Consider the following 12,834-nt stretch of genomic DNA (forward strand, 5'->3'; position numbering starts at 1 on the left):
CACACACACACACACACACACACACACACACACACACACACACACACCGGAATATTATTCAGCCATAAAAAAGAATGAAATCTTGCCATGTGCAACGACATGGATGGAGCTAGAATGTATAATGCTAAGTGAAATAAGTCAGAGAAAGAAAAATACTATATGATTTCACTCATATGTGAAATTTAAGAAACAAAACAGATGAAAATAAGCAGAAAAGGAGGCGAACCAGAAAACAGACTGTTAACTATAGAGAACAAACAAAGTTACTAGAGGGGAGGGTCAGGGGGATTGGTTAAATGGGTGATGGGTATTAAGGAAGGCACTTGTGATGAGCACTGGGTGTTGGATATAAGTGGATATAAGTGATGAATCACTAGATTCTATACCTAAATTAAAAATGTAACACTGTATGTTAAGTAACTGGAATTTCAGTGAAAACTTGAAAAAAATCATGGAGGGCGCCTGGGTGGCTCAGTTGGTTAAGCGACTGCCTTCGGCTCAGGTCATGATCCTGGAGGCCTGGGATTGAGTCCCACATCGGGCTCCCTGCTCAGCGGGGAGTCTGCTTCTCCCTCTGACCCTCTTCCCTCTCGTGCTCTCTATCTCTCATTCTCTCTCTCTCAAATAAATAAATAAAATCTAAAAAAAAAAGAAAGAAAAAATCATTGAAATTAAAAACAACAACAATACTCTGTCAATTATATCTCCATGAAACTGGAAATTAAAAAAAAGAAAGAATTGGGTGAGCCTAGCAGTCAGACACCTTCAGAATGGGGCCTTATGTCCAGCACTTCGTCAGGCCTTATGTCACCTCACTTAAGGGAGGATGCTATACCTGATCTCCCGTGGTTAGCTGGCCCTACCTTCTAGACATTTCTCATCTTTGCCTCACAGTAAGGTGCTTATGGAATGCCCAAAAGGAGAGAGGTATTTCTACTGAGCTGTATATGTATTGACTTTGTCAAGCTTGCAGAACAGGTTGCATGGTAGTTTTGCTGCTTCTTGCTAATAAAAGTTTGTGCTAATTGCACAAGAAGAGTAAAGTTAATGAATCTGATAGCTACCCTAAGGAAGCAGAACCCCAAACCTAACAGGTTAAATCCATTCAGCCTGTTAGTAGCTACTTGCCAATCACTTACTTTCTAAATATGTTATTTGTATTTAGTTGTATATTATTCAAACTCTACCAAATAAGGCATTTTCCTTACTTTTACAATTTGGTAAAAGGAATAAAGAAAATGATTATGGGTTGTTACATGTGTAGAAATTTTTAGAAAAAAAAAAGGAGTCTTTTAAAAGTGGGCGCCTCGGTGGCACAGTCGGTTGAGCGTCTGACTCTTGGTTTTGGATCAATTCGTGATCGATCAGAGTTATGAGATTGAGCCCCATGTGGGGCTCCGCTCAGCTTGGAGTCGGCCTGAGATTCTCTCTCATTCTTCCTCTGCCCCTCCCTCCCACTCACTCACTCTCTCAAATAATAAATCTTTTTTAGAAAAACGTGTAAAACAAGTTTCAAGCTTATAACTGTCTTATTTATATTTATTTAAGGTTCTAGCATCTTGGACAGAGCTGTTATTGAACACAATTTGTTGTCTGCAAGCAAATTATATAATAATATTACCTTTGAAGAACTTGGAGCTCTTTTAGAGATCCCTGCAGCTAAGGTATTTTCTTGTTTCCAATATATAAAAAAGAAGTTAAGAGACTATTGATGTAGTGAGAAAATATGTAATTGATAAATACTGGCAACTGCAATAAAAATACACAAAAGCCTCAGGAAAATGGAAATAAATTATTTGAATGTTAAAGTAGTACAGTGATGGAATTGTCTTAGATCTTTGCTTTTTAAGTCTTAAACTATATTTTATGATAAAGTGAGGTGTTCCAGGTTATGATACCTGTTTTGTGAGAATCTTTGCTTAGTGTCTGTTTAAGTCCACTTCATAGTGTTTTCTGACTTCTGATGAATTTGAGATTTTGATACATGCCTTACTTCTTTTTCTGTTCTTGTTGACTCAAAGGTTAAATATTTCATCTGTTTGAAAGAATAACTGTGGTAATTCTCTAGGCTATTCTGTGGTAATTTTTATGCTTGATTTATCTTAACTTGACTGAGTTAGTATGAAATTAATTTCATTTTTAGTCATGATAAGGGTTTGGTTGGCTCTGTACAAATACCAACAAAGTACCAGTAGTCTTTAGAGGGTATTTCAGCTGTCATTTAAAAAACATTCTCTTAATTTTAGATAAGAGTAAAAATAAGCAATCAACTTACTTTTACCTAACTTGCATACCTTAAAGTCATGTAGTAATGGATCACATCCCCTTTTATCTGTTGGTGAAATTTTAATTTAGAATTTCCTAACATAGTTCCTTTACTTGTACACATTCAATACACGGTACAGGAAGTGGAACAATTTGGGAACCAAAGCTTAAGTTCCCATCAAAAGATACTTTCTTTTTAGACTGAGACTAGGGAAATGAATATATATTTAACAATATAATACAGTCTGCTTAGGATTTATTGTGAAGATGGTCAGAATTACTAAAACGACCAAGTCAAAAGCCAGTTTGCTTACACATAGTAAACATGAAACATGTCTTTAGGAGCTAGGTAGAGGACCTTTTGGTTCCCTTTAATGTCTTTATTTTTTTTTTGAAGATTTTATTTATTTATCTGAGAGAGAGAGAAATAGAGGGAGAGCACTGAGGGAGAGTGAGCGGGAGAAGCAGGCTCACTCGATCCCAGGACCCCAAGATCATGACCTGAGCCAAAGGTAGATGCTTAACCGACTGAGACACCCAGGCGCCCCTCTCTTTAATTGTCTTTAGAATCCTTTTAATTTTTTTTTTAAGATTTTATTTATTTATTTGAGAGAGAGAATGAGAGAGAGAGAGTACAGGAGAAGGGGGAAGGTCAGAGGGAGAAGCAGACTCCCCTACGAGCAGGGAGCCTGATGCGGGACTCGATCCTGGGACTCTAGGATCATGACCCGAGCCGAAGGCAGTCGATTAACCAACTGAGCCACCCAGGCGCCCCTAGAATCCTTTTAATTTTTTTTTAAAGATTTTATTTATTTATTTGACAGAGAGACACAGCGAGAGAGGGAACACAAGCAGTGGGAGTGAGAGAGGGAGAAGCAGGCTTCCCGCCGAGCAGGGAGCCCGATGCAGGGCTCGATCCCAGGACCCTGGGATCATGACCTGAGCTGAAGGCAGGCACTTAATGACTGAGCCACCCAGGCGCCCCTAGAATTCTTTTAATTTTCACTTATCTATTTATTTAAATTTTTAAAAAAGATTTTTTTTTTTTAGAATAACAAAAAATATTTTACTAAAACATAAGATTTACAGAAGTTTCCAGACAAGCCATACAAAATGGTCACAAGCTTTTTCTTGAAGGAAGGATTCTACACTTGACAGCAAGTCACAATGGTATTAGTGAGGGCTGTGATGTTTGTTTAATGTTCCCATTTTGGTTCAAACAATCAAGCTTGTCCATCTACAGCGTCTAAATAAAGTTAGACTTGGCTAGAGAGCATATTCTAAAGAACTGGTTAGCTGCTTTTAACCAATGCAATTAGATCACCATAAAAGGGGGGAAAGGAGCCCAAAAAATTAAAATAAAACTACCTCTCCCCCTCAAAAAAAGTAATAAAGAAAAACACCCACACCCCTGCAGCGAACCCTGACAACTACCTTCATTCACAGTGCTTTATACTCAAACCATGATGGGGAAATGAATAAAAGCAGAGAAGGGCCACTGCTTTTAAATGTTTCACAACAATCCAGATGGTACTTCTAGCCTCTGCTCATGCTTTACAACAGTGAATCAGGACAAGACATAGGTTTGCTAATGTGTATTTAATCACCAAAGGACTGAAGATGTCTGGGCTTTTATTCTGTAATGTTTCTAAGACTGTGTCCATTAAATGCAAACAAAAAAGGAAGAAGTCTTGGCAGAACAGGAGAACAGGAGAACTTGATGATCAGATCGATTTTAAATATTATTCATGGCATATAGCCTAGTCCATGCTCTAGCTGTTTCTATGGCTTGGGCTTCGTTGGTCTTCCACTGCTCCGCTACATCATTTGCTAATGGATCATCTGGATTGGGAGCACTTAACAAAGCCTGGATCGATAGCAGAACTGTGCAGATCTGCAGTGCTGGGGACCACTTATCTTTCAAAATATCTAAACATATTCTTCCCAACTTGTCTACATTAGGATGATAAATTTTGGTCATGAAATGTACTTTAGGGGCTGCCATCGGGTATTCTTCTGGTAGGAATAGTTCAAGCTTAAAAGTCCCTCCCTCAAAGGGGGAATCCTGGGGGCCAGCAATGACCACATGAAAATAACGGGCGTTGCTCTCATCTGGTTCTGCTTTAATGCCAGGAACTGGTTCTGCCAGCAAACGATGGGTTTCCTTGATAATCCTGCGGGGCAGCCCGGCCATCTTGTCAGATCCCGAGTTCGGCCTCTGGTCTCGACTCCGGCTCCGCTCGCCTCACGCACGAGTGCTTAAAAAAGATTTTATTTTTTTAAGTAATCTCTACACCCAGCGTGGGGCTCGAACTCACAACACCAAAATCAAGAGTCCCAGGCTCTACCAGCTGAGGCAGCCAAGTACCCCTTTTTAATGCCCTTTTAAATTTGAACATCATTCCTCCAGAATACTACTTTCTTCAAAAATATTATTTTCTTAAAGAATTTTTTAGGTGATAAACACTGTAAATTTAAATGAAATAAAAAGAAAAACCAGTTTGTTTGGGTTTTTTTGAGGTGTGGATCTCAGAAGAAAAATTGTTAGTTTGATTTTAAGCAGAGGAAGAAATTGGTAAGAGTGCTAGGTTCTTGTCCAAAATCTCACAAGTAAAACAGATCCCACGATATATTAAAATAATCAGTTATACCCAGAAAGAACTGGGGGATAAAATAGGCAGATTTACAAGAATAATCTTGTGGTGAATGGCAGATGAACAATACAGAAAGTGTGTGGGTAGCTAAACCAAGAGATTTCAGTTCTCTTATATGTGAGTAACTGTTAGGTATGATAAAGTTTGTGAGAGTTTATTGTTTCTTTGGATTTTTTTTTTTCACAGGCAGAAAAAATAGCATCACAAATGATAACAGAAGGACGTATGAATGGATTTATTGATCAGATTGATGGAATAGTTCATTTTGAAAGTAAGAGGTTTGGCTTATTTCTATCATAATGAGATGGCAGGAAACTCTTGTATATTTATGATTAAGACATGTTGAACAATTTCCTTTGACCCAGTATATTACTACTGGAATGAACTTATTTCCCAAAGAAATAATTTAAAATAATTTTTATGAACTTACATTCATGGATCTACTTAATGAAGCATTTTTTATGCTGTGGAAAAATTAGAAACTGGAATCGTTATGCCAGTTCATTCACTTACTCATCAAACACCACATACAATGTATCAGGCATGTAGAGATGCCAGTGGATTTCTTCTTCAGCAGCGCGTTAAACTCACGGAGGCAGACAGATAAGTCTATCTCTTGACTCTCGTCAAGCCTATTCCTCCTCAGCCCCTATTCTTACCTCATTTCCACCCTGGACCTTGCTGTACCTGGAACCGTGCTACTTGTAAGATTTGAATTTGAAATACTCTCACCATAACCTTTACCCTTTCTAGCAGTCTGTGTCAGTTAAGTTCCACTTCAGCTCCTCCCTGACTACTTTCGAGCCTCCGGTCCATTAATGTTAACTTTTTTCCAGTCAGCCCAGCCCTTTTTTGTCTTCACTCTTCCTATCCAGGTTGGCATCCATGATTCATTGTATCTTTATTTTTTTTGTAAGATTTTATTAATTTTTATTTTAGAGAGAGAGAGAGTGTGTGAGCTGGGAAGGAGCAAAGGGAGAGAGAGAGAGTCTCCAGCAGACTCCACACTGAGCGCAAAGCCCAACGCAGGGCTCAGTCCCAGGACCCCCAGATCATGACCTGACCTGAAACCAAGAGTTGTTCACTCAACCGACTGAGCCATCCAGGCACCCTGATCATTATTTTCATTACTGTTTCCCAGGTGCCCTAGATGCCTTGCTTGTTAACTTTTTGTTCCGGCTGTCCAGGAAAGCTTCACCTGTAATGAACCCATTCTCCATCTTTTTCATTCCTGTACTTGGGTAGCTAACTAATGTTGGAGGAGAGTCAGAACACCAGACAGATTGATAACCACTGCAAATTCAAGGTCATGGGTTCTCAACAGTACCTGGGATTCTTTTTTTTGTAAGATTTTTATTTATTTATTTGACAGAAAGAGGGACAGCAATAGAGGGAACACAAGCAGGGGGAGTGGGAGAGGGAGAAGCAGGCTTCCTGTGGAGCAGGGAGCCCGATGTGGGGCTCGATCCCAGGACCCTGGGATCATGACCTGAGCCGAAGGCAGATGCTTAATGGCGAGCCACCCAGGCGCCCCAGTACCTGGGATTATTGACACATTTCTCTAATCCACCCTTTTTTCCTACTCTGCAGTGGGTATTTCAGATTTCATTTTTCTTAAATCTCAGACTTTTCTCCTCCTTCACTCAGCAGCAAACCTTGTTTCCTGTTTCACAGAAAAAAATATCAGTTTGAAATTAAATTAACTTCTTGATCAGATTTATGAAACTTCTGAATTTTAAATATCATGTGATTATCTTTTTCTTCCTTTGTGTTATACTGGAGGTGGTTTCTGTCTCCCTTTCCAGGTCTCCTTGTGCTTTGGATTCCTTTTCTGACTGGTGTCCCTCCCTCTTAAAAACAATTTTTTAGGAACTTGAAATTAGCAGTTATTTTGTCTGTTTTCATTCTTTTTTGCTCTGTTGGCTTCTTTCCATCAATATTTAAACATACTTGGGTCTCTCCCATTTTAACAAAGATCTTTTTATCTTTCAGGCCTCATTTTGACTTTTCAGCATATTGAGTAGCATTGATCCTTTACGACTTTTTGAACTATCCCCACCATCCACACCGTCTTGATTCCTTCATCTCTTTCACCCCATTCTCCTGCTTTCCCTCCTCCTTTTCCAGCGATTTTTCCAGTCATCTTTGTAGATTCTGTGGTGCCTTTTAATATCAATATTGCTTAGGGCTAACTCCAGGCCTTTTCCTCCTCACTCTACTGTTCCCCTTGGTAATCCCATCTGTTCCCATTGATTGAGTTGCCATCTCTGTGTGGACAATGCTTATATTTGCCTTTCTAGGGTATAATTCTCTTCTGAGAATTTGACCCAGTGGTGTTAAGTGACTACTAGGTATTTTCCACCTGTTTGTTTGTTGAGCATCTCAGAATGAACATATCCCAAACTGAATTCATTATCTTCCCTCCTTGTCTCCCTTCCACAACCCGCCAGCCAGCCAGCCAGCCAGCCAGCCAAAAGCTGCATTGTTCACTTTCTCCAGAATTCCTTATCCTTGGCCCCTCTTCTTTGCTGCCCAGAATCCTTTCAGTTTTATCTCCTAGGTGCATCTGGAACCCGTATACTTGTCTTCATTTCTTACTGTCACCAGCCTATTCTGAAACCTCCCCCACCTTCTGGGCTTTTCCCCCCTCACGTCTGCAGTTGCTCCTTTCTGGTCCAATTGCCATAGTACAGCCAGAATGATTGTGATCTTTTCATAAGGCAAGCAAACAAAACAAATAAAAACCAAATTATTAAATCATGTCAGTTGTGTCTCTGAAGTAAGGCAATGCATACCATAAACACATTTTAAAATTCTTACGCAGCCAAATATGTCAGTTTTTAATTTTATGGCTTTTTAGTTTCCTGTATTGATTTAAAAGGTCTCATTCAGGGCGCCTGGGTGGCTCAGTTGTTAAGCGCCTGCCTTCGGCTCAGGTCATGATCCCAGGGTCCTGGGATCGAGCCCCGCATCGGGCTCCCTGCTCCACGGGAAGCCTGCTTTTCACTCTCCCGCTCCCCCTGCTTGTGTTCCCTCTCTTTGCTGTGTCTCTCTCTGTCAAATAAATAAATAAAATCTGTTAAAAAAAAAAAAGTCTCATTCACTTTGTGGTAAAACTAATATTTTTCTAAAATTTCTTCTAATATTTTTATTTATGTTTAGAAATATAATCTGTCTACAGTTCATTTTTGTGTATAATTTTAAGGTATGGTCTAGTTTATCTTTTTTTTAAGATGGATCGCTAATTTGCAAGTACTATTTATTAAGTAAAACATACTTTCTGATCTTTGACAAATATTAGGTTCCACATACATGTTTGGATCTCTTTCTGTAATCTGTTTAGTTCCACTGATCTGCAACAATATGATAATAAACAAATTTATAGTAAATTTTGCTGTTGGAAAAGCATCTCCTACCCCTCCACTGCTATGTTTTTATTGAGTTGAAATTCACATAACATGAACCACTTTAAAGTGAGCAATTCAGTGGCCTTTAGTAGGTTCACAGTGTTGTGCAACCACTAACTCTACCTAGTTGCAAAACATTTTCAGCTTCCCAAAAGGAAATCTTCTGCCTATTAAGCAATTGCTCCTCATCCCTCCTTCTCCCAGCTCCTGGCAGCCACTGTCTGAATTTTTTTAGGACTTACCTATTCTGGATACTTCATGGAAATGCAGTCATGCACTATGTGACCTTTGACTTCTCTCACTTAACGTAGTGCTTTCTGGTTCCATTCATGTCATGGTATGGAGGCGGTACTTTATCCTGCGGTAGAGATATACTACAGTGTTGCCACTGTTCTTAATTTTCAAAATCATCTTGCCTATTCTCAAACATCAATTCTTCCATATTAACTTTAATAATTTCGTCCTGTTTAGAAAGCAAAACAGAGGAAGGGGGGATTATCTTTGTAATTTTTTTAAAATTTATATATTAACAGGGAAGGACTTTTTTTTATGATATTGCATCTTTCCATCTGGGACTCATTTGTGTCTACTCAGATTATTTTATGTCCTTTCTTAAAATTGTTTTATTTTAGTTTTTCTTTTCTATGCCCATTTTTGTAAATTTGGGTGCTGTTTCGAATGGGATATTCCCTCAGGTTTATCATTTCTAATTGCATATTGCTGGTGCAGAGCAAATCCTGGTGTTTTCATGTTGAGTTTTTTTGTTTTTTTGTTTAAACATTAAAATACTTACTCCTGAGAGTCCAGTAGAGACAGCCTTGCCTATATAAAGAGATTTGCTTTCTCCAGTAGGTGGCAGTGTCTTATGAATCAAGAAACTGGTGATGAGATCGGTTCAGTGAGGCTTTTATTGTGGTGGTTTTTGTGATTGAGGTACTTTGGTTGGTTTTATTTTCATGAATAATAACATGGATCTGTGTGGATATGTTTTTTGGTTTTGTGCTTTTGCCAGTAATTTGGGTACTTTCCTGAATTAGCTTAATTTTATTAGCCAAGATTTTTGGAATAGATTTTTGAAAATTAATACTACTGTGTTTATCTTTTAACTCACACTTGCTGTGAATATATGGAGTAATGTTCAACTGTGTACCTTGTTCTTTTGTGTAGCACGGGAAGCCCTGCCGACGTGGGACAAACAGATCCAGTCCCTTTGTTTCCAAGTGAATAACCTGTTGGAGAAGATTAGTCAGACAGCGCCAGAATGGACAGCACAAGCCATGGAAGCGCAGATGGCTCAGTGAATGCTTGCAGGGCTCTGTGCACACAACAGCTTTTATGATGTTGTACAGATTAATTTCATGGTCTCTCCAAAGCATTTGCATCTGACCTTATGTATTTCAATCCCTTTTATGCTGGATTCCATTTAAAGAAGACATTGTTAGAACAGGAAGCGCAAGCATTTAAAAATATGTAGTTCCCATATATTCAGGGTCTCTGTGTCTCAAGCTAACTCAAATGTTCTGAAAGCTTTTTCTTTAAACGGAGTAAGGGAAGTATCCGTGGCTAAAAGGTTTGGGATTTGTGATAACTTTGTAGTCGTGTAAAACGTTAAAAGTGCTTCGTGCCTCTCCAAACGTGGTAATTCTAATAAATGGAGAAGTGAGCCAAATAAAAGTACTTTGTTTTTAATTAGCGAACAGTGTTTTGTTCATTTTTCCTTTCATTTCACTGGACATTGATTTATACCATGTGCTAGAACTGCAAAGCTGTGCCATGTCGCCTGTTCTCTAGCCAGTCGGTCACAGAGCCAGTAGCCAGCATGGGGGATACTTGCAGTTGCGCCAAGCACTGGAGCGCACAGGAAGGAGCTTTTCATTTCTTAGAGACAGGTCTGGGAAGGTTCCTCAGAGAGGGTTATTTCAGGCCAGCTTGATAGAGAAAATCGGGAAAGAACTAAAAACAAGTTTGTAGGAAACTTCCAGTTTCCGCTCCGATGTGTGAAGGGCCTGGAAGTCATTACTCCATCCTCACGATAAGGAAAACGCTGAATAGGCCGGAAATCGATGGCTTTTCTTATTTCTACCAGAGAATTGAGGTCACAGGGCAAACTACCGCAAAAACTGGAAAGACAGACTCGTAGTTGAGCGAGCTTACTGGGAGCAGAAGCTACCGGAGCAGTAACTGATAGGAACAGTGAAATGGTAACTTTGACAAGTTACTGGAGGCTGAGTGTAAACTAGCTTGACAGTTAAAACCCCCTGAGGGCCCACTCTTAGGGGAGGCTCTGCACTCCCTAGGATTTATCCCCAGGAACCCCATCAAGTTCTCAGGATTGAGATCAGGATCCTCTGTGTTTCAGGCAGGACAGGGGAAGGGAAAGTAACTATTTTGAAATACACCTGGGTCATCTTCCATGACAAAGGCCTGCCCTCTAAGGAAAACCAACCACATTACCAGAGCCTCATCCAGCCTGGGGCAAGAGCAGTTAGACCATTCTAGCCCCCTGTAGCCTTCTTGTGTCACGTAAGAGGAGGGAAAAAAAACTCTAAGAAACACTTCTGAAGGTCACAGCCCAGGGACTCAGGGTAAGTAGGAACAGATTTAGAATCATAAGATTATACAATACTTCCCAAATCCTTTACATCAAATGGGGCTCCAGTGTCATAATAGTGGAATTTGAGAGTGATAGGACACACTCTTAAAGTATTCTCAGGGAGACAGTACAACAGGGAAGAATAAAAACAAGGAAAAGAGGAAACTGAAGTCTACACAACTATAGCAAACCTACCTGGATTAATTACATAAAACCTTACACTAAAAGCCTAATTTCCTCATTTCCTGTTTACCTGATACATCATGTCTGGCTTTCAACCAAAAAAACCTACAAAGCATAATGAAAAAGCAAACAAACAAAAATAAAAACAAAAACAATTTGTTTTCTTGTTGTTACTGTTTTAGAGGGTATGGTGAGGGTCAGAGGGAAAGAGAGAATCTTAAGTAGGCTTCATTCCCTGGGGCAGACGGAGCCCAATGCAGGGCTCAATCTCACACACCTGAGATCATGACCTGAGCGGAAATCGAGTCGGAGGCTTAACTGACTGAGCCACCCAGATGTCCCCAAAAATACCATTTGAAGAGACATCCAGCATCAGAATCAGATGGGTATGGCAGGGATGTTTGAACTAATCAGACCAAGAATTTAAAACAGCTGTGCTTAATTTGCTAAGGGTTTTTAGTGGAAAAAGTAGGCAACATCCAAAAACAGATGGGTAATGTAAGTGGAGAGATGAAAACTCTAAGAATTAAAAAATGCTAGAAATAAAACACCCTAACAGAAATGGAGATGCCTTTGATGGACTAATCATCAGACTGAACACATCTGAAGAAAGATCAGTGCACTTGAAAATATGTCGGTAAAAACTTCCCAAACTGAAATGCAAATAGAAAAAAAAAAAAACTATCCAACAACTGTGGGCCAATTATATAAGCTATAACATAGGTATAATGGAAATACCAGGAGAAGAAAGGAACAGAAGAGAGATTTGCAATAATAATGGCTATTTTCCAAAATTAATGATGGACTCCAAACCACAGGTCCAGGAAGCATAGAAAAGAGCAAGTATGATAAATATGAAAAACATCTACACCTGAGCATATCATATTTAAACTGTAGAAAGCAAGGACAAAAAGTCTTAAAAAAAAGCTAGGGGAAAAAAATACCTTTTTTTTTGTTTTGTTCTGTTTTTAGAGAGAGAGCACAAGTGAGAGGGGCGGAGGGAGAGGGAGAGAGAGTCCCAAGCAGACTCTGTGCTGAGCACGGAGCCTGATGCAGGGCTTTATCTCACAACTCTGAGATCAGGACTTGAGCCAAAATCAAAAGTTGGTCACTCAACTGTGCCACCCAAGCACCCCCAAAACACCTTTTCTATAAAGAAGCATGAGTAAGAATGATATTGGGTTTCTCATCAGAAACCATGCAAGCAAGAACAGAGTGTAGATATTTAAGATGTTGAACGAAAAAACGCCAACAGAGGATATTATCCAGCAAAATTATCCTTTAAAAGTGAAAGACGAAGAGTCAGCAAAAACTGAAGAAATTTGCCGGAGACCTGTCTTACAAGAAGTGCTAAAAGTTCTTCAGAGTGAAGGAAATGGCATGGGTTAGAAACTCGGATAAAGGACATGCGTTGGAAAACAAATAGATGAAGGTGAAATAAAATCTTTTTAAAAAATTTTAATTGGTCTAATAGATGATTTTGTTCAAAATAATAGCAACAATTTTTTAATGTTTATAGCGTATGGATAAATACAATGAATGACAGCAATCATGGGAGGCAGAAATTGGAAATATTCTTTTATAAGATTGCTTACTACCCATGAAAACAGTATAGTGTTTAAACATGGACTTAGATTAGTTGTAAACGTACATTGCAAACTGGAAGGTAACTTACAAAAATTTAAAATATATATACAGTTGATATGCTAACAGAGAAGGGAGAAAATGGAAT

At 39.1% G+C, this 12,834-nt stretch overlaps 2 protein-coding genes across 4 annotated transcripts in view; one reads left to right on the forward strand and one right to left on the reverse strand.

Annotated features, from left to right (window-relative positions):
* Positions 1-10,023, forward strand: part of COPS4 (COP9 signalosome subunit 4) — a 40,369-nt gene extending 30,346 nt beyond the window's left edge. For 2 of the 3 annotated variants that reach the window (XM_025887778.2, XM_073891864.1), the window contains exons 8-10: positions 1,549-1,664; positions 5,106-5,190; positions 9,494-10,023. In XM_025887778.2, the coding sequence (XP_025743563.1) occupies positions 1,549-1,664; positions 5,106-5,190; positions 9,494-9,627 (335 nt within the window). In that variant the 3' untranslated portion in view covers positions 9,628-10,023. The remainder of the gene's footprint in view (positions 1-1,548; positions 1,665-5,105; positions 5,191-9,493) is intronic. The other variant, XM_025887779.2, reaches the window with a different exon arrangement.
* Positions 3,878-4,519, reverse strand: LOC141372625 (ubiquitin-conjugating enzyme E2 N-like). Its single transcript, XM_073891866.1, has one exon. It carries the CDS (start codon positions 4,457-4,459, stop codon positions 4,001-4,003), a length of 459 nt encoding a protein of 152 aa, XP_073747967.1. The 5' UTR covers positions 4,460-4,519; the 3' UTR covers positions 3,878-4,000.
* Positions 10,024-12,834: the final 2,811 nt, after the last annotated feature.

The sequence above is a fragment of the Callorhinus ursinus genome, unplaced genomic scaffold (assembly GCF_003265705.2).
Source record: "Callorhinus ursinus isolate GAN/ISIS: 27379988/994484 unplaced genomic scaffold, GSC_fseal_2.0 scaffold4, whole genome shotgun sequence".
Taxonomy (NCBI): domain Eukaryota; kingdom Metazoa; phylum Chordata; class Mammalia; order Carnivora; family Otariidae; genus Callorhinus; species Callorhinus ursinus.